The 20,178-nt window shown below is 40.3% G+C and overlaps 6 protein-coding genes across 6 annotated transcripts; all 6 read left to right on the top strand.

Moving 5' to 3' along the window:
• Nucleotides 1-1,066: 1,066 nt before the first annotated feature.
• Nucleotides 1,067-3,575, top strand: LOC108109911 (cuticle protein 8). The gene is made up of 3 exons (XM_017218719.2): nt 1,067-1,216; nt 1,298-1,529; nt 2,020-3,575. The coding sequence occupies exons 1-3, from the start codon at nt 1,211-1,213 to the stop codon at nt 2,196-2,198; spliced, it is 417 nt and encodes a 138-aa protein (XP_017074208.1). The 5' UTR covers nt 1,067-1,210; the 3' UTR covers nt 2,199-3,575.
• Nucleotides 3,576-3,706: 131 nt separating this feature from the next.
• Nucleotides 3,707-5,684, top strand: LOC108109774. The gene is made up of 3 exons (XM_017218448.1): nt 3,707-3,934; nt 4,497-4,635; nt 4,700-5,684. Exons 1-3 carry the CDS (start codon nt 3,902-3,904, stop codon nt 5,467-5,469), a joined length of 942 nt encoding a protein of 313 aa, XP_017073937.1. The 5' UTR covers nt 3,707-3,901; the 3' UTR covers nt 5,470-5,684.
• Nucleotides 5,685-12,400: 6,716 nt separating this feature from the next.
• LOC108109773 (adult-specific cuticular protein ACP-22) lies at nt 12,401-14,380 on the top strand. The gene is made up of 3 exons (XM_017218447.1): nt 12,401-12,498; nt 13,387-13,626; nt 13,701-14,380. Exons 1-3 carry the CDS (start codon nt 12,487-12,489, stop codon nt 13,935-13,937), a joined length of 489 nt encoding a protein of 162 aa, XP_017073936.1. The 5' UTR covers nt 12,401-12,486; the 3' UTR covers nt 13,938-14,380.
• Nucleotides 14,381-14,828: 448 nt separating this feature from the next.
• LOC108109811 (peroxisome biogenesis factor 2) lies at nt 14,829-16,055 on the top strand. Its single transcript, XM_017218535.1, has 4 exons — nt 14,829-14,958; nt 15,023-15,100; nt 15,156-15,587; nt 15,642-16,055. The coding sequence occupies exons 1-4, from the start codon at nt 14,920-14,922 to the stop codon at nt 15,954-15,956; spliced, it is 864 nt and encodes a 287-aa protein (XP_017074024.1). The 5' UTR covers nt 14,829-14,919; the 3' UTR covers nt 15,957-16,055.
• A 32-nt stretch (nt 16,056-16,087) lies between these two features.
• LOC108109810 (DNA primase small subunit) lies at nt 16,088-20,172 on the top strand. The gene is made up of 3 exons (XM_017218534.1): nt 16,088-16,272; nt 18,735-18,903; nt 18,961-20,172. Exons 2-3 carry the CDS (start codon nt 18,744-18,746, stop codon nt 20,115-20,117), a joined length of 1,317 nt encoding a protein of 438 aa, XP_017074023.1. The 5' UTR covers nt 16,088-16,272; nt 18,735-18,743; the 3' UTR covers nt 20,118-20,172.
• LOC108109809 (UPF0183 protein CG7083) lies at nt 16,569-18,644 on the top strand. Its single transcript, XM_017218532.2, has 2 exons — nt 16,569-16,859; nt 16,926-18,644. Exon 2 carries the CDS (start codon nt 16,932-16,934, stop codon nt 18,246-18,248), a length of 1,317 nt encoding a protein of 438 aa, XP_017074021.1. The 5' UTR covers nt 16,569-16,859; nt 16,926-16,931; the 3' UTR covers nt 18,249-18,644.
• Nucleotides 20,173-20,178: the final 6 nt, after the last annotated feature.

The raw sequence follows: 20,178 nt of genomic DNA, 5'->3' as shown, positions 1-20,178 counted from the left end.
TGGTTTATTTAGTGTTAAATACTATAGTAAGTAAGGGAGATTGCATTTGCTAAAATAATAATAATTTTACAACTTTAATCCAAAAGCAATATCTACGAAAAACAAGTTAAAAACTTAGAATCTTTCATAAATTAATTTAGCTTTTTTATTTATATTTATTTGCATTGCCCAACAAACTATTAGTCAAATTCCATCTAGTAGTTATTATTTCTCAAAGTCGCGGCGACAAGCTCCAGTTTAAAAAAGTCTAATAAATTCTTGTATAATATTTTTATGAATTTCCCAACAATCTTTTAGTCCAAAATTCCATCTTAAATTTATCATTTTCCGAAATCTTGGCGACAAACATTTGTCTCATGCCTTTGGTAATATTGATTGAGCCGCGTTTGATTTGCTTAGCCAAGTCAAACTATTTGCCAACATCGAAATTCCGCTCACAGTTCTCCAGATCGTGGAAATAACAAACTGAAATCGGGCGCAAAAATGTCAGGCAACAAATTGCGTGGCATGAAAACTACGCAAGTTTGTGTGGCGTTGGTGTTGGCGTGGTAATTATAACGACGCCCTGTTTGATTGCCACAGATATGGTAATAATATTTTTTTCGGCCAAGTTTTGCGGACCCGAAACGATCGTAATTATGTCGGCAAATCAATAAATAAAGAGCCTTGATCATTAGAGCAAATGCAAAAGTGTCGCTTTCAATTGCAGCGCCGTCATCAGCGAGAGGCAGACAAACAGTCAGCGAAACTAAGTCACCGAACGCCTTCTCGGGCCAAGAAACAAATGCCGCACCTAACTACAGATTTTAAAGAAGGGGTAAGAGGGGGGTACAACTGGGGATCATTGTTGTGGCACATGCGTGGTATGGTACTACTGCACCACTGGCAACTGGCATCTGGCTCCCCCGGCATCACCACCACCACCCACCCCAATCCACTTGGTGGCACAGCTGCATCGCCATCGTTCGTTCGTTCCAATCGTCGTTGGTCGGGTTGCAGTCGTCGGCGTCCGACGCGTATATAAATACTTTTGGTCATCGTTGCAGACATCAGTTCAGCTAACGATTTCGTGCTCTTAACGGTCCTTACTCACTCGAGCTCTCCTCACAGCCTCCTTCACAGGAATCAACGTCCAGTCGTCCTTCGTCCTTGTTTTTAGCTACGTGTTCGCGTCGTGTGTCCGTTCTGCCGTTCGTGCTCGATAATTAAAATGAAGGTGTGTGCTCGATCCCTAACCCAATCAAAAGTCCCATACAAGTGAATCCCCGATCCTGATGCTCACTTCTCCACTCTCTAGTACTTTGTTGCCATCGCTCTGCTGTTCGCCGCCGCTCAGGCTGTTCCCATTGAGCTGGGACACTACGCTCCGGCGCTGGTGCATCATGCGCCCATCCTGTCCCATGCAGTCCATGCCGTCCACGCCGAGCCAGTGGCCTATCCCAAATACTCCTTCAACTACGGCATCAAGGATCCCCACACTGGAGATATCAAGTCGCAGGCTGAGGAGCGTGATGGTGATGTGGTGAAGGGTAAGTGTTCGATGGGTCCATTAAACTTTTTTTACTTTAAAATAGTGAAGAAGAATATAAAAATCATTCAACTTAGAATAAATTCAAAGAAATCAAAAGACTTAGGAAACGAACTTAAAAATTGTACTGAAGCATTAAGACTTAGGAAACGAACTTGCACAAGCATTATGTTGACTTATAGAGGATGTGAGATATTTATAACAAGACTGACCTTAATTTACTTAAACAAATGACTTCATAGTCAGAGTTTAAACATAATTAAGACATTCAAACGCGAAAGTAGCCATTAAACAGTGTTAATTTCATGATAAAAGTAGCCTTTGCGACATTTATTGTATGAAAAAAAACACTTAACCTTTTCGGTTGTTAGGTTAGTAAGCCAACTCATCATTTTGTATATATACGCTATATATTCCTTATAAAAATAAGATTTAACACATTTATAATTATTTTTAACCCTTTTACACCATCTTAACTACCTTACTTCTAGGCCAGTACTCCCTGGTTGAGCCCGATGGTTCGGTGCGCACCGTTGACTACACCGCCGACGATCACAACGGCTTCAATGCCGTCGTCCACAAGACCGCCCCCACCAAGATCATCGCCCATGCGCCCGTGCTGCATGCCGCCCCCGTGTTGGCCCACGCCCCCCTGCTGCACCATTACTAAATAGCGGGAGCCTGACTTAGTCACCAAGGTGCTCTCCCTCTCGCTCTCATCCATCCACAAACAGAAACTTCATAGGAACAACAAACAGAAAAACGAACAAAAAACCACAAAAAAAAATCAAAAACAATCAACGAAAATGAAAATTCTTTTGTAAGTAAGCGTAGCTAAGAGTTTAGTAGACAGGGGCCGCCTTAGGGGGCGTGTCCCGGCACCCGGCTGATCCTGGCATGGCACAAGGACGAAGGAAAAAAACCGAACAGTAAACAAACAGAAATTCATAACGACTTGGCATTCGGAATGACTTGATCGCGGATGATGAACCCATAAAGGATAACAATCGGAATTGGAGTGACAAGTTTTTCCGCTCGATATATGTTTTATTTGTTTGTATATATATATATATATGTATGTACGATTAACCAGAACCGATTTCGCTGGCAAACTTTTGCACGCAGAGCCCAGAAAAATCCACTTTAAGGATAACAAAGGCTTCTCTAGGGACTTCTCCTCATTCTGTACATAGAACTTTATTTATACGCTTATTAGCTCCATCCTTTTCCCATGCTCAACTTTTGTAATATATTTATGACCGTCTCTCTCTCTCTCTCTCTTCTATGCTATACATTTTCTATTTCTCTACCTATCTCCTTTAGAAGCCTTTTGTCAGTTACTGTCAAACTGTGGCCAGCATCCTTAAACTGCCACGCCCCATTGAGAGCAACGGTGGGCGTGCTAAATTGTGTGCCATTGCGGGATGGCTGAAAGTTTGACAGGATCTGTAAAGCAAAGTGATCCTTGGAGGGCAGAAGATTTGCCGGTGATGGGCCGGTCATTGTGCATTAGTAGCTAGTACCTTAGAACTCCCCCGCTGTTATCCTCGTGACCTCATTCCGCCTCTTTCTTCCACTCTCACCCATCTCACTCACCGACTTTCTATCTTTTTGTATCTCTCTCTCTCTCTCTATCGTTATATCTCTCACTCACTCACTCACTCTCAGTCTGACACCTTTGTATCTAGTTTCATTTTTTGCATTTAGTATTGTTCACATTTATTGTGTATTTATAAACAATTATGCAGCTTAATTATAAACAACAAACGAAGAAAAGACATACGTAAAAAAGCAACAAAAAAATAAATAAACATTGTACTCAATTAGGAGGATAAATGAAAAGTAAACAAACTCTCACATGTCTCTCACGTCTCAAAGGTTCATTTGAGTCTTACACTTATGTACTATATACTCCCCATAAACATTTGTATGCAAAAACAACGAGAACAACCACAGCAGCAAACAGCAAACGAAATGCGAAAACGTTATTATGGAAATAGAAAGAAAAAAACTTAAAAAAAATAAATAAAAAATCATATTTAAAAAATATCTATCTTTTTCTTGGCTTGGCTTGGTTTTCTAAAATTACAACGAAGGTCGCAATGATTAACATGGAGTGGCCATAATTATAACCTTTATATATTATAAAGCATAAGAAAGAACAAAACCTGAGAAAATTACTTAGCATTCTGGCAAAGTACTCCTAATGGGGATTTGCACCCACCTGGAGGGCTTCTCTTTCTTTGCTTTAAGTTCTCGGCTCTTCAGTCTGTCTTTGCCATCGAAAGTACGCGGAACTCATCGGTCAAAAATAAAATCAAATCGCAATAATAAATGTGATTGATCTATAGGAGAAGATCATTAGAATTCATCATGGGATGTTCGTCGAAACTGTTTTGGTTCTTTGTAAGTGCGTAGGAATAGGCAACTAGCAAATGATTTTTGGAACTCAGGAATTTAGAAAATGTGAATAATAAAAAGCGATTTAAAGTTCTTTGACTTTAAAAGGTTCTCGAAGTGAAAGTAAAGAAACATGTGACTTTTTTTATTAAACGAAGTGATTCTTTACTTCTGGGAAAACTTATATATTTAAACAAGTTACAAATAAATCTATAATATTCATAAAATAACCATTAAATAATTAAATAAATAGTGAAAAGGAATAACACAATTATTAACGAAGAATATACACTTTTACGTATTTATTGTTATATGAGAGATTGTTTTTGGTACGATCTTTAAAGTTATGCGTGTAATCTTTCTAAGACTTGATGTTAAAGCCTTAAAATACTAACAAGTATACAAAATGAGAAGTACAATGAAGGAGCAACTTAAAACATTTCCTTCATATTTAAAATTATACAACTAAAACGTATTATTCAGCTTTTTTTTAAGCTTCACAAGCTCTTACTTTTCCGCTAAAACAACATTACGCCCTAATATATACCAAACTCTTTTTCACCAGCAGATTTTTGTACTGATCACAAAAGTATACGCCGCGTTGTCCATTCCATTACCAGCAAACAACGAAGTATACCACAAGACCGGAGCTGAAAATGAAAGTGAAAAAGCCAAAGTGAGAAACTATTTTCTGCACGAGCCTTACGGTAGGCAATATTATACATTTAGTTTCTGAAACATCTCCTAGCTAATGCCCTACTTTGTTAATAGGTCCCAATACCTATGCCTTCGGCTATGAGGTCGATGATCCGCAAACAAAAAACTCTCAGTTCCGAGAGGAAAAGCGCTTTGCGAATGGCAGCATCCAAGGCAGCTTTGGGTATGCAAGACCCGATGGCCGCATTGAAGTAACCAATTATAGAGCCGATAAAGATGATGGCTACTCTGCCAAGATACAGACATTTAAGGCGGGTGATGAGAAGGTGAAATCCGTTTGGCCAACCGAAAGACCCGATATCCTGGTGGAGAGAAGCAAAACAGAATCTCCCTCAAATGTCACCTGGGATCCCAAGAGTCATCTCAACGTGAGCGTCTCCCATGTGGCAGATCATGTCGCCCAGCAGCTGAAAGAACAACATGGTCTCGATCTCAACCATATCGATGTGACCAAGGATGTTCTAAAGCCAGCGGTGCTTGATGTGATTCAGGGCAAGGCCCCGGCAAAGGTTCAGCCGGTTCAGAATCTAATACCCCAGCAATTTCCCATAGCTCCCTTTCAATTGCCAGCGGATCAAGAAACCACCATCAAGGCCATCACAGCAGAACCCAAGAGAACGGAAAGTACCAAATACAACAGGGCCAAAACCAACAATGCCGAGAAGGCTCCCCAAGTCGAGGAGACGAAGACTAGCTTACCGCCGCCCAGGCCACTGGTCAATAGCAGTCCAAGCGATGCAAATTGGCAACAGCGAACCATTGAGGCAAATCGCCGTGAATTCCTGGCCAATTTACCCAACCTAAGTGAGGCCAGGCCAGAGTAAATGTTTGAAAATGTTTCACCAGACCAAAGTAAATGTTTAAGTTTTTTGTTTAAGAAATATGAAAGAGCCTCCCCTTTACTTACAACAACACAATGAAAAATCGTAGTTTCTTTGTAAAAAGGAAATAAAAATGTAAAAGTTTAATAGTCTTTTTTTAGAGGTGGCTAATGGAATCAAGTTAAAAATTAAATTTTTATTTTATATTGAAAAATAATTTGATTTTCTATTGCAAGTTGTTAAATTTTTTCGGTCTCTGCACGTAACCAATATTAGTTAAGACAAGAGCAATCCCTGCACCAGTTATTAGGTAAGCTTCTTTCACTTTTTATTCGCCACGTCTTTCGCCGATACCTTGGCCATAAAAATGTGATCACAATTTGGCCATAAAGACACAGAAAAAAAGAGCAACAAAAGAATTCCACACACTGAACAGCATAATTGAGGCTGCAATAAAAGGCGCCGAGTATCTGTGGTATTTTTTATGAAAAAATCTTCCGGGTGCCAAAATGGTGCAGCCAGAGTCTTCGGCATCTTGATCCCAATCTAAATCGCTTGCCGCCTTTGAAGTTTCGTTTTCATTTTTTTTAATATAAGTCTCTGTAGGTTAATTTGTGTCGCCCACAACAGGTTGGATTGGGTTGGGTGCACACTTTCAACTGGATATTCCCCCCATTCAGGAAGCCATTGGTCGGATCACGTTGCAGTCAAGTGTAAATGTTTTGCCATTTAATTGCTCCAAATTTCCAAATGCGTTTCCATGGCAAAAGCCAAGTTGAGGTAAAGTCGAAGAAATGAAAAACGGAAGGAAATGCGAAATGCATTTTGATTTCTGTTATCGTTTTCGCTTTCCACGCCATTTCTCTCTCTCCATCTCTCTTCTCATATATCTTGTTCGATGCATATTTATGCTGATTTATTATTCCATTATTGCGGCAGCTTTAATTTGTGGCACGCACACTCTTCGTAGATTGCGAAATTTCGTTGCCAAAAGTGCACTTCAAGCACTTTAAAACTGTATTTGTTATTTTTTAGCATTTTACATTTGTATAGTCCGATTTTTATTTGCTGTGTGGATTTATTACCCACGAATTTGTATCTTGTACATTCACTTTTATGCTTCACTGAGATGACTGGAAATTGAATCTCATTCGTTAAGGAAAGGCTAAAGACCATAGGAAATAGGATATAGATCTTATAAGTTATTCGTAGCTTGTTCTTAATGGAATATATTATAGATATAGCTCACTTATTAGATCCTGACTTAGCTCATATCTTTACTGGTAATCCCAACTCTGGCAAACTTTCATATGCACTCGGCTGTTTTATTGTATGCTAATTTAATTGCTACTATGCCCAGTCCATTCCATTCCAATTCATTGCGTTCGGTTTCTTTCTTTTCGGCATACATATTCGGTCATTAACTAATTGCTGAGGCAATCGTCTTGCACCACAACCACCACCACCCCGTTGAGAAGGGGCTCTGTGAAAGTGTTTATGATTTTCTCCTATATTTCGGTTAGGGCGTGACGTATACGTAATGTTACTGCATTACGTAGCCGCACAGTGGGCCGCGTTCAAGTAGCAATTGCACTTAAACTTAACATTGAGATGGCGGGCGTTGTCCCTGCGGCGACAAGCTCATAAATAAACTAATAAAATGAAATATATTTGAGAGCGGAGGGAGGCATGAAAATATGTCCAAGCTGACAACTTGATTAGGGGATCTGCAGCCGGTTTTTTCGTCCTGCCTTCCAGGCCCCCAGGCGGTTGCATAAATTTAACCATTTTATAATCTCGATATGGCACTCGAAACTGGAAAATTTCATAATATCCGGTTCGGGCGAGCTTGAAAAGTTGTTAATTTGTTGCCATCTCTGCTCGGCAGTAGCAGCCGCAGCAGGAAAAACAAAGCTGCGCCAAAAATGACAGCAATTAGCCGGCTACGGAATAAGGTAAAAGTATTTAACCTACTTTGCAACAGTAGTACTCGTCTCCTCCTCGGGAAAATCACTTTTCACTGTAGGAAATGGTGGGGTGAGCGAGAGGGAGACACATTCAATTGGCGCCTAATTAATGAGCCACTCGAAAGTCCAAGGAAGTCGTCATGGGAAAAACACGCCGCCCGATTTCCTCAACTCAACATTCGATGTGTGAAAATGGCAGTGGCACTTTGGAGGGAAATTAAAATATTTAACAATTACCACGGGCCTGTGAATGCAAAGCTTAAATATTTTGATTAGTCAATGATACAATTAGAGCTGTAAGAAAATCAATTGGAAAATTGCACGGACGCCGCGGCCGTCGCCGCTGCTGCTGTTGTTAGTGCTGAACAAGACTTGGCACTCTCGTCTTTTTCCGCATCTTGCTACACACACGAGAGTTGGAAAATCTTGGAAAATGAAAATGAAAACGAAAATGAGTGTCGCTCGACTGTCCCAGCTGCCATATGATATGATTATGTGATTTGGCAATTTGCATTTAATTAATTTCTTCAGCTATTTATTATGTCAACGCCAGCAGCCGTAGCCTAAGACCCGCGGCAGAAGTCGACTGTCTGGCGGTACCAGAAGGGGCGGGTGCAATTGCCGGGGCGACTGCCCCAGCTGTTACCGCACCAAATTCAAGTGAATATTATTTGTTACCGTTGAAAGGCTTTTCAGATTATGCTTCGACGGCAGTTATATCACGGAATGCATAATCAAAGCTGACGGCAATGACGGGTGGATGCTATTGGATAATGAAGAATGGCTAATCGAAGCCGACAGGGATTAATCAGGCGTCATGGGGTTAATAAGACATTCTAATAAATCAGTTTTTCAAACAGCGTTAGATTTTTTTTTGAAGTGCTGAAGTATAATTTTACTTAAATTGGTTAAAAACCACCCTAAAAAAAAGAAACATTAAAGATTAAAAACCAAAAATTTGGATAAATTTAAGTCTTGAACAAGTTACACCAGGCAAAAGTCATATATATGCTTATATTTGAAAAACTTTTCAGATTTCCTTATCTAATTTTGTGTAATAAAACCAACAACTATTTGTTGTTTATATTTGTTTAATAAACTAACCAAATCGAATGTCCTTAATTTCAACCACCTTATAAATATTTACCAAAGACATTGTAAGACTGAGGCTTTTTACACCTAATTATTTCCCGCCATAGTGTCAACTGAATGGGTGATGATGGTTTCTCTGACTGGTCATTAACTGGTTTCCAAGGCACCCCGAAATATTTTATTGCTCATACGCACTGTGTGACTGATGCATACTATCGAATAGAGGAAAACTGCAGCAACTTGCTGTCCGTTTGCTTTTTGCACTTTTAAGTTCAATGTGCGCTGGCAATTAGCCATATATATTTCTCACATTTTCTTTACTTTTTTCTTTGATACCACGCACATGTTGCTACGAGACCAAGCCAACCAGTCTCCAGTAAATTCGTGTTAAATTCGCGTTGCCCACAAATAAATTAATATAAATTGCCTGTAATTGAATGCGTTTGGGATGCCCTGGCACTTTGGAGCTCCTCGAATGTTATTTTCAATTACAGCAGCCGCAATCGCTGCCGTTTTGGTTGCGTAAGTCGAAGCCGCATAAAAGGATAACCATTAAAAGAGCAACAACGGCAGTAGCCAAAAAAAAAAAAACTAAACCCAAAGCCAATTCCCACAACAATTTTGGAAAGATGCACGCGTCGCTGGCCTGTTGAGTTGTAAGGTTTTCAGCCGGGACTCTAATAAATATGAAACAATGAGACAAAAGTCAAAGTTGGCTGCTGATTGCCAGGCATTGTTGTTGTATGTTTGCCAAACGATCGCTTGAGGTACACATAAAAAAATAATTACTTCAATTGGTTAGAAATATTTATTGATTTTTTTATTTTAAAAACGTTTTATGGATATTGGGTTATTTAAATATTGCTATAAAATTGAAAATAGCAAAAACTATTACAAAATAAATAAGATTCAGATTATTTTCTAGTAGATATTGAGAATCTAAGACTTGTTATCCCTTGTACTTGTCAAAAAATAATAATAAATAATTAATAAATAAATTAAAATTAATAAATGAACTTTACAATACCTTTCTTTCTGTGTAGCAAACTTTTTTCCATTGCTTTTGTTTTATTTTGTTTGGCCGATGTCGCAAATGTACACCAGAAATAGCTATAGCTTTGGCTTTAGCGTTGGTCGCGGCAGCAGGAGCACTTCAACTACTTTTGGCCAAGTTAATGCATGTACTAAATGTCTAACGGTAAATATGAGTTACTAGGTAATTGCTTGGTCTGCTTACCTGCAGCTGTTACATGCGCGCATGCGCATAACCAACAAATCCACCAACAACACAGCAATCGAGTAGCGTTTTGACTTTTCACTTTTGTGAGTGGGAATTGATTGAGTGGCCAAACGCTCTGGGTAAAAGTAAGCCACATTTTAGCCAAACCAAATCTAACAAAAAAAAAAAACACCAGCGAATCTAAACTATAGCTAACCAAAAGTTAACACCTGCTGGCCAGCGACTGCGAGCGGGAGGGTAGGCCAGAAGAGTAAACAAAATGAAAATTTTGTGTGCAATTACGACGACAGCGAGGAAAAATAAAAAATTTTGAGCCGATAACTAGCAGCGAAATCAACCGACAAATGTTGCATATCACAAAAACGAAGAATGGGGGAAATGGTAAATCTATAAGAAAAGTTAAATACACTTTAAATTTAATTTTGTATCCGATAGAGTTATTAATTTAGAAGTTAAGGTTCTACAAGCAATTCCAGAATCACTGGAAACTCGCTGATGCTGAATACTCGTATATAAATGAATCTTAGGTTTATTTTTAAGGGAAAAAGTAAGTAAAAGACTATACTGGATATGCCTCCTTCACCCCATTTTAACCAGAACTATATCACGATAGTATTTCATCAATTCCATCTAAAACTTACTGACATATTCGATGTACCTTCTTCGAAAAGCAATCAAAATCAGAGCTCAAAATTGTATCAGCAATGCGTTCAATTTACAGCGCTTCGTCGAATTGCCAAATGCTGAGGCAGATACATTGTGGTACGTGACTATATGTGCATTTGGAATGCCACAAAGGAGACTTTAGCCGTTTGTCGAGTGTGTGGCATGTTGACTTGCGTTATTTTTTCCACCTGCCGCAACGCCAACGCTCGCCGGAGAGAAAAAGAAAACAAGCAGACGTAGACCCCAAATCATGGGCCATAATTAAGCATTTATTTTATTTGCCATATTTTTTTTTTGTACTGCATCGGGATTTGCCGCTTATTGGATTGGTAATCATCGTGAAAATATGTTTGTTTTTATCCACTGCTTTTCGGTTTGTCATGTCTTGCAATGTTGTCAAACGTTGTCGACCATAATATAGCAATTAAAACTGTGCCTGTATTTAAGAGTACATCAACCCGATGTCATTCATTTCGTTTCGTTTTGTTTCGATTGGCTTGGATTTATGGCTGCTCCGGCAGAGAGCCTGTGAATCGGGGCTATGCAAAGTGCTTGCTGCAAAGCGGCACGAAATCCAAATCCAAGTAATTTTCGAGTTATTGCCAAACAACTTGCCGATGAACTAGATTACCAAGATGGGAATCAGTTGAACGAGTGGATGATGGGCAGGAACTCGAAGGTATGGTGCGAATTTGGTGAGAAAATTTTAAGGAATTTCTTTAAAACAGTGAAAAAATATTAATTATAAATTGTAAGCGAAAATTCATGAAAATAATAACATAAATATTAGATCTTTATTAAGTAATAAAAATGCATTGCCATGAAAACAAAAACAAAATAAACTGCAAATCTAGCCATATAACAAAACACTTTTGTGTCACTTAAATGCATTTAACAAAACGACTGACTCAGCCTTCGAGGTGAGAACCCTCAAATCACAAAATTCCACGCTTCGCTGCCTAATTAGCGCCAACCAATCGCAAATTGACGAAAGACACAAAAAGCATTGGTTAATTTTCTTCTAACGCAATTGTGGCACTTAACTTTGACTTAAAGTACAGGGCAGACCGAGTATATGGGACCCCCAAAAGTGCTGCGAACGAAACTTCTGTTTTATGTCTAACAATTAAATATTACAAAATTGCCTTTTATTGGGCCAGCCTGCAGTCACAATTCAATTTACAATTTACCATTTACGAAAATCAGCGCATTAAAAGTAAACGATTAACCGGAGGCTAGCCGCAATAGAAGGTTGCCCCAAAAAAAAAAAAAAAGAGTTGCCCAGCAGCAGCCACGAAAATCATCAGGCTGAAATTTAGGTCAAACTGCGTTTAATGAGCGTACTTGCTGAGCAACAATGCAGACCTGCAATGCAAATAGGCTGGCAGTTTACCAAAGCGAAAATACCGAAATATTATTAACAAACTTCAGCTCGAACTGGGGCTGTCAGTAAAGTTGTTGCAATGTTGCAACTGCCGATCAGCAACAGCGATGACGACTTATCAACGCCATCGCATGCGTCGCTAATGACACAAAAAGAGTCCTGGACAACAGGCACTCGACAAAACATCGATCGGTAGATCAGAATAAACTTTATATAAAGTTTTACCAATTACAAAATTTTTAAAATGTAAGTCATAAAGTTTATCTTTGCTTTAGATTTAAAACACTGACATTGTTTGTGAGATGTTTTCAACCTTTTTGATTTTGAATGACTCTTTTCAATATTTGATATCTAAACTTTTATTCTAAGTGCAACTGGGCAGCAAACATCAAACTCCAAACAATGGCAAACAACAAACACATCTGAACTGTTTTACATTTGGCTCAAGAGACCATCCGCTCACCAAAGACAGCGACGTCGCTGCTCGAACCGCCGCTGCTTGAACCGCCGATCCACCGAAACACCGCTGCCAGTCTAGCCGATTCACTTTCTTCCTAACCATATAAAAGCAGCACATTTTCGTTGCAACCACATTATTCAGTGGTGAAAAGTCGTTGCGTGCAGTCATCTAGTGATCTCCAAACAAAACGCGAATTCAAATTCAAACTAAAATGGCCTTCAAGGTGAGCAGCAGCAGCCAAGGATTAAGGATAACCATTGTGAACAATAAACTGTACAAAAAAATTATCCTGAAGGATATGGCAATAAGATCTAGTGATATCTGAAAACTCAGTGAACTGGTGGTGAATGAAATTGAAAGTGTGGCTTAAAATAGCACCGTTCGTAAAAGGATATTAATCTTAGGATGTGAAGTTGTTTTTGAGTTTTAATTATTTGAATAAAATAAATTTGTATTAGAAAATGAAACAATAAACGGTCTATAAAAAGAGGAAATGCTAGGATAGGGATAATATTTTCAATTTCAAAGGAAACTTCACTTTGAGTTTCAAAAGCAAAACCTTAAAATAGGGCTTTTGTAGTAAAAGGATCATGTATCAAGACTAGTAGTAAGACTCGATAACTATCTTAACAAAGTTAGTCCTTTAGCAAAAATGAATTAAATTGTATACAAATTAAAATGAAACCACAAAGAAACGATCATACAAACAAAAAGGTAATCTTTTGGGCAACCAGCTTAGCTCCAGCTTAAGTAATTGCGTTAGTTAAATAAAACTCCCTCTGAGTTAACCACCATATTTACCGCCAGCAAGTAAACCACAAAGAAACCACTAAACGTAAATCCAAACACAAGCGTCAGTCAACCACAGCAAAGTCTTAATTGTGAATTCATTAAGACCAGCCAACGAAAAACCTCAGAAATTTTCCTTAAAAGCAGCCATTACATGGATAGAGACAGTCGGTGGCCCGTAGATGGCCCCTCACTTTCCCACCCACTCAATGCAGACAGCGCTAATTGCAGCACTTGCATACTCCATACTCCTACAACGGAAACAATTAGTCGAGGTCTAAGCCACGTTGTTAATTATGACCCTTCATATCTGATCTTGCAGTATCTGATCTTCGCCTCGGCTCTATGCCTGAGCCTCGCCTATCCGCTGGAGCATCAGTACTACGAGGAAAGCCATGGCTATGAACACCTGGCCCACCACGAACCGGAGCCCGTCCATGAGTACGGACATCATCAGATCGAGCGGATCTCGCTGGGTGAGGAACACGGACACCTCGAGCACGCTGAGCCACACTATGAGACCCACGAATCCCACGGACATGACGAACATGTGGACTACTATGTGAGTACAGAAAGTAGGATTAAAAGGAGCACAAACCCACTAAACCAAAAATTTATTTATAAATCATTCCTCAGGCCCCTCCCAAGTACGCCTTCAAATACGGAGTTAATGACTTCCACACCGGAGATGTGAAATCCCAGCACGAGACTCGTGATGGTGACACCGTCAAGGGACAGTACTCTCTGGTGGAGCCCGATGGTTCCATCCGCACTGTGGACTACACCGCCGACAAGCACAATGGTTTCAACGCCGTCGTCCACAAGACCGCCCCAGTGCACCACCATGAGGAACTGCACGAGCACCATTACTAAGCCAGGATTGACTGTGCACTAGAGTTAGCCAAATTGCTCATCAGCCGAAAGTAGGAGGAGGATTATGAGGATTAGGAGGAGGGACAAGCATATCCACATCGATCGACCATGGAATCAGCTTCATATCTCGTAATTAGGACATCAGCACACACCCAGGCCATAGATCACATCCGGGCACTCTTGCTCCAAAGTGTCCATGGCCATTTCATTAACATTTTGTATATTGTATTTTATTCTGTGATAGCGAATAACTTCTATGTGTATCTTCTGCTTTCAACTGATCCTTAGTCACTACCTGCTCAGACGAATTTACCATTCAATCACTCGACTGTAAACTGTAATCTTTAATCTATAATCTGTAATGTATACTTATGTCTTCTCGAACGAACGAATTGTAAATTGCGTAATAAAGTGTGAATTATGTACTTTTTATAAAATCAAAACTCACCCGACAACTGACCATAATTTCTGCAGCCGGGGCCAATCATTGAACTTGTACTCCTCAAACAAATGGCCAAATGTCTTAACTGACCAACTGGTTTATGTGATTCCAGACGTAAACGGCAATAGGCAAGATTACCACAAATTACCAAACATCGTTAGAGACATTTTCCTGCTCACAAACGAGTTCTTCGTTTCGTTTTCATTGAAATTACATAAGACTTATTTGAAAAGTTGGACGAAAATGCTTCCTAAATACCAAAAAAAAAACAGGAGTTTCATTAAGCTGTCAGGGTAATTGATATATTAGTGATTTTCAATTACAAATAAATTAGAAAACAAATATCTTTATTTGGTGGACTATTTAAAATTACGCGGCCTCCTAAAGTAGTTTACCAGCACTGCATAAAATATCGATAATAGTTAGTGAGTTCTCCTTATAATTGACATCTCTATTAAATTGTTGATAAGAAGGGGCAGAGTACAGATAAATTAAAAATATTTCAATGAACAGCTAGCCAAAGGCAGAAATATAAACAAAATGCTTGAGAAAAATAAATATGTACCACGTGTAAATCAGGTGCGCTTAAAATGGAGATAATCATGACTTAAAAATGAGAAAACGAGACATGTTTACCTTCCAGATAGATGCTATTTATCTTAACAAGGACATAGCCCGACTGATACGAGATAATCTACTAGAGAACTTACAGGCTATATCCGTGAGTATATAAAAAACTCTTTACTTGTTCTATTTATAGTTTATATAACCCTCAGCCCGTTTTGTTCATCAAAATCCAACCCGAGCTAGATTTGCTCATACAATCCGCGATTTGGTTTGGTTCAGTTGGCAAGCGTTGTTCCACATTTGGCCAACAGCTGTTGGTCCTGGCTTATGATGCTGAGAAGCTAACTGTTTCACGGTTGGTACTCCACTTCGTCTTGACCGTCTTGCCGGGTTATGTCAAAAGCTGGGAAGAGAGGCGTTTAACCCGACGCGTGGAGTGGTTCAGCCAGGCTATAACGTGGGCGGAGAACAGTGCCCTGGTGCTAAATATCCTCAACTATTTTCGCTTCTTGAAGACGGGCCGGAAACCCACACTGGTGGACTACTTATTGGGATTGGACTATATTAGTCTTAGGAACAATCAGAGGAGAGACATAGGCTACAAGTACCTGACGAGGGAATTGCTTTGGGGAGGATTTATGGTGGGTGTTGGCTAGATTATCTATTATTCCTTTACGTCTCGCCTTTTATTATAGGAAATCCTTGGCCTGGTGCTGCCAATCATAAATTTCCGTAAGTTGCAAAGAGTGATTAAATCCTCAGCCATTGGTCAGGCGATTACGGGAAGGCGAATGGAGACTGGAGGTGATGGTGTGCCGTTCCTGGCCCCTCAGATGACCTTAAGCACAACCTGCACATTCTGTGGGGAGCGACCAACTTTGCCTCACCACATGGGCTGTGGCCATATTTATTGTTATTATTGCTTGAGCGCCAACGTTTTAACGGATGCGAGTTTTAGTTGCCCCAAATGCGATTTTAAGTGTCCTGAAAATGGAATCCAAAGTGTCTAAGTATAGGAATTTGGTGCAAGTGATGGTTTTATATGTCTTTTACATTATTAAGCGAAAAGTGGGGTGTAAAATAAACAAATATATTTACAAATCGAAAAATCTGTTAATTTAGTGTTGGAAAGCGAACAATTAGGTAGTCGTGAAAAATATTTGTTATTGACAGGAGCGTTGCAAGTAGTTGTGTGACAAAAAATTAAAATTTGTGATCAAATTAACCACATACAATAGTGGAAAAGTGTCAAACTGAAGACTTAAGGCCGTATAGAACCAGAGAAACGTGCGGGATAGCTCAGAACATTCCAGTTTAATCCAAAAAGTAAGTTTTTAGTCTCCGTTTCTTTCTCTTATAAAAAGCGCGCGAAAATATATCATCAGCTGTTGCATGGTAAACTAGCGTTGCCACATAATGCAAATAAATTAAGCAATAACATGAAATATTTTTAAAGTAACTCTTATACAAAAGTTATTGACTAGATTTCATATAATAAGTAATAATTAAGTTTAATATAATATTATTACGGTGGCAAAGCCACACCCTTTTGTTTTGCAATTTGCAAATCAGCTGCCTGCGGCTATCTGGCAACGTCATTATTTTGTTATTATCTCATTTTTTCTGCTGCGCATTTCGCCTTTGTCCGAATTTTTAGAAGAAAACAATACAATTAATCGCTGCGCCAAAGGGCACGACAAGTAGTTGAATACCCACGAATTAAACAATTTTATAACCGTTGCGTAATTGCATAAAAATAAACAAAAGCATAACAATCTATAAACCAGAACTGAAGAACAAACAATTGAAAAACAGAAAGTGCTGAAATAATAACGCCATATACACTCAGCCACTAATTGCGTATATATTCGTTTAAATATATTCGCAAATCGCAGCTGATTTCACATATCAAGGTCAGTAGGTTGACGAATCGCAGCCGCAAACAATAAATAACAAACAGAAATCGTTTGAAAAACCAGGTGAAGATGCTAGATTTGGATATCCTGCCTGAGAATTCTTTGGGGTGCGATGCCTGGGAATTTGTGCTTGGCATGCACTTTTCGCAGGCCATTGCCATCATCCAATCGCAGGTGGGAATCATCAAGGGAGTCCAGGTGCTATACTCGGATACCAATCCTCTAGGTGTGGATATCATCATTAACCTGCCGCAGGATGGGGTTCGCCTGATCTTCGATCCCGTCATCCAGCGTCTGAAGACCATTGAGGTGTTTAACATGAAGCTCGTTAAGCTGAGATATGGCGGTGTCTACTTCAACTCCCCGGAGGTGCTGCCCAGCATCGAGCAAATTGAGCACTCTTTCGGAGCCACCCACCCTGGGGTGTACGATGCAGCCAAGCAGCTCTTTGCTCTCCATTTCCGCGGGCTCAGTTTTTACTTCCCCGTGGATAGCAAGTTGCATTCTGGCTATGCACATGGACTGGGTTCCCTGGTTTTCTTAAACGGCGCTTCGCCCGTTGTGTCCAAGATGTCCCTTTATGCGGGCAGTAATGTGTCGGAGAACAGGGCACCATCTCTGCCGCTGGCCTGCTATCACCGCCAGATGTACTTGGAATCGGCAACAGTTCTGCGCACCTCCTTTGGACACACGAAAGGTCTGAAGCTGAAGCTCTTTACTGAAGGTTCAGGAAGAGCTTTGGAGCCACGCCGACAGTGTTTCACGCGAGAACTGCTTTTTGGCGATAGCTGCGAGGATGTGGCCACAAGTCTGGGTGCACCCAATCGTATATTCTTCAAAAGCGAGGATAAGATGAAGATACACAGCTCGAGTGTCAACCGACAAGCGCAAAGCAAGCGAAGCGACATCTTCTTCAACTACTTCACACTGGGCATCGATGTCCTTTTTGACGCTAGGACGCAGACTTGCAAGAAGTTTATACTGCACACTAATTATCCCGGGCACTTTAATTTTAACATGTACCATCGCTGCGAGTTTCAGTTCCTGCTGCAGGCGGATCACCCATCCATGAGCGATAGTGGTCATGATCTTGTGACGCCCACGAAGCAAGAGCATGTTAATATAAACGCTTACACCAAGTGGGACGAGATAAGCAGCGCATTGGCCACCTCGGAGCGGCCAGTAGTGCTGCATCGGGCCAGCTCGACGAACACGGCTAATCCCTTCGGCTCCACTTTTTGCTATGGCTACCAGGACCTGATCTTTGAGGTGATGCCCAACAGCCACATCGCCTCTGTAACGCTATACAACACGGCGCCTCCCAGGCAGCCAGCTCACTCCTGGCAGCAGCACAAAATGCAGGACATACGCCTCACAGTGGCCTAGATTTGTGAGGAATACTGGGCTCCCTTGGATGCTCCATGATGCTGAACAAGGGAACGCCCTCCTAGCGTGTTCTAATATTTAAGCTACAACAATGATCTAACCTAGCCGTAAAGTAGACACATATTATATAGTAATATATATATATACATGATACACCTAGATTTCCATCTTAATCTAAGCCAATCATCGGACGAACTCTCTGACCAGGTTCATTCTACGGTATTCCATTGTGTTAGCTCGATTCGATTTGTTTCGACCCATAACTGACAATTAATTAGCCTCGTACTTTTAACAATTGCATGTCGTTAATATATATTTCAGTACTTTAAGCTCCAATCGTGTATCTCTCTTTGAAAAAGAAAAAAATCAACAAAAAAATATATAAATATAAGGTTTCGACAAGAAGTTAAAATGTTTTTGATTTCTTTACGGCCAGAACAGTTTTAGTTTTCGTATTTAACTATAGAACACCCGTTTTGTTTTCAGTACTTTAAAATGCCCGAGCAAAGTGCGGATCAGGAGAACCAGGCTCCGCAGCAACAGACGGCAGCTGTGCCTGCCTATAATCCGGAGGTTCTCCAGGACATGCTTCCCGTATACTACAGACGACTCTTTCCTCATCAGCCCTTCTACCGGTGGCTCTCTTATGGTTTAGGTAAGTTGCAACAAAATAATTTAATGAAATATATAAAAATGTTTCCTTATTTTTTAGTTGAGGAAGGCGTGTTCAGCAATCGAGAGATTTCCTTTACTCTACAGGATGATATTTATATACGATACCTGTGCTTTGACAACCAGGCTGAGTTGGAAAAAGAGATATGCTCGAGGAATCCTATCAAGATCGATATAGGTCCAGTGATGCACACCAGGCCCAAGAACCATCGTACTGTTCCAGGAGGACTAACGCCCGTGCAACGTGAGCTAGTCTTTGATATTGATATGACGGATTACGATGATGTGCGCACCTGTTGCTCTGGTGCGGGGGTGTGCCTTAAATGCTGGAAGTTTATGGTGCTGGCTGCCAGGATTTTGGATGTTGCTCTACGTGAGGATTTCGGCTTTGAGCATATTATCTGGATTTTCTCAGGTCGTCGAGGTATCCATTGTTGGGTATGCGATCATCAAGCTCGTCACTTGGACGGACGTGGACGTTTTGCCGTGGCCGAGTATCTGAACATCATATCATATGTTAGCTTCTCGGGTAGTAACTCACCTAGATGTCCAATGGGAGATCGACCGCATCATAGCCTTAAAAGAGCCTTAAAGTTGGTGGAGCCTATGTTCGAGGAGATCGTGCTGGAAGATCAGAATCTTTTCGGCACACCCAAAGGTGTTAGTAAACTACTAAACATGGTTCACGACGATTCGGCACGGAGCGAATTGGAGTCGTATCTGCAAAAGAATTTGGAGGATGGAGCCCACTCGCGACTCGTATGGGAAAGCTTCATGAAATACGCCAACTCTATGAGGACCTCCACGTCAACTGCCTGGAGCCGAAAGCTCAAGAATATAGTGCAAGAAGTGCAGCTTGGACTTCTATATCCTCGTCTGGACATCAACGTCACAAGAGGATTTAACCATTTACTGAAAGCCCCCTTTTGCATTCATCCAGCTACGGGAAAGGTTTGTGTTCCATTTAGCGTAAGCGCTGTTGCCAAATTTGATCCCACCACGGTCCCAACTATAACTCAGTTGCTTCACGAGATTAACGCTTTTGATGATAAGAGCAAGAGTACCATGGAGGCACCGGAGGACAAGAGCCGCATAAAGGATCACAAGAAGACTAGCATGTTTAAAGGAGTGGTTGTCTTTGAAGAGTTTTTGCGTAAGCTGGAACGCAGCCAGAAGGCAGAAAATTTACAGTTCTAAATATATAATTTTAAAAGTTAAGATAAGAAAATAAAAATGTTACAATATTTAAGTATACACT

This window comes from Drosophila eugracilis, unplaced genomic scaffold (assembly GCF_018153835.1).
Source record: "Drosophila eugracilis isolate 14026-0451.02 unplaced genomic scaffold, ASM1815383v1 contig_1104, whole genome shotgun sequence".
Taxonomy (NCBI): domain Eukaryota; kingdom Metazoa; phylum Arthropoda; class Insecta; order Diptera; family Drosophilidae; genus Drosophila; species Drosophila eugracilis.
The sequence above is the reverse complement of the archived record's forward strand: the minus strand, read 5'-3'. Positions and strand labels throughout refer to the sequence as shown.

Excerpts from the sequence above, each read along its gene's own strand:
- LOC108109811 (XM_017218535.1), top strand. The coding sequence starts at position 14,920 with ATGCTTGAGAAAAATAAATATGTACCACGTGTAAATCAG. Across the intron at positions 14,959-15,022 it reads ATGTACCACGTGTAAATCAG|ATAGATGCTATTTATCTTAA; the intron begins GTGCGCTTAAAA and ends TTTACCTTCCAG. Across the intron at positions 15,101-15,155 it reads AGAACTTACAGGCTATATCC|CCCGTTTTGTTCATCAAAAT; the intron begins GTGAGTATATAA and ends TATAACCCTCAG.
- LOC108109911 (XM_017218719.2), top strand. Across the intron at positions 1,530-2,019 it reads TGATGGTGATGTGGTGAAGG|GCCAGTACTCCCTGGTTGAG; the intron begins GTAAGTGTTCGA and ends CCTTACTTCTAG.
- LOC108109774 (XM_017218448.1), top strand. The coding sequence starts at position 3,902 with ATGGGATGTTCGTCGAAACTGTTTTGGTTCTTT. Across the intron at positions 3,935-4,496 it reads CGAAACTGTTTTGGTTCTTT|ATTTTTGTACTGATCACAAA; the intron begins GTAAGTGCGTAG and ends TTTCACCAGCAG. Across the intron at positions 4,636-4,699 it reads TTTTCTGCACGAGCCTTACG|GTCCCAATACCTATGCCTTC; the intron begins GTAGGCAATATT and ends CTTTGTTAATAG.
- LOC108109773 (XM_017218447.1), top strand. Across the intron at positions 13,627-13,700 it reads ACGAACATGTGGACTACTAT|GCCCCTCCCAAGTACGCCTT; the intron begins GTGAGTACAGAA and ends ATCATTCCTCAG.
- LOC108109810 (XM_017218534.1), top strand. The coding sequence starts at position 18,744 with ATGCCCGAGCAAAGTGCGGATCAGGAGAACCAGGCTCCGCAGCAACAG. Across the intron at positions 18,904-18,960 it reads GTGGCTCTCTTATGGTTTAG|TTGAGGAAGGCGTGTTCAGC; the intron begins GTAAGTTGCAAC and ends CTTATTTTTTAG.
- LOC108109809 (XM_017218532.2), top strand. The coding sequence starts at position 16,932 with ATGCTAGATTTGGATATCCTGCCTGAGAATTCTTTGGGGTGCGATGCC.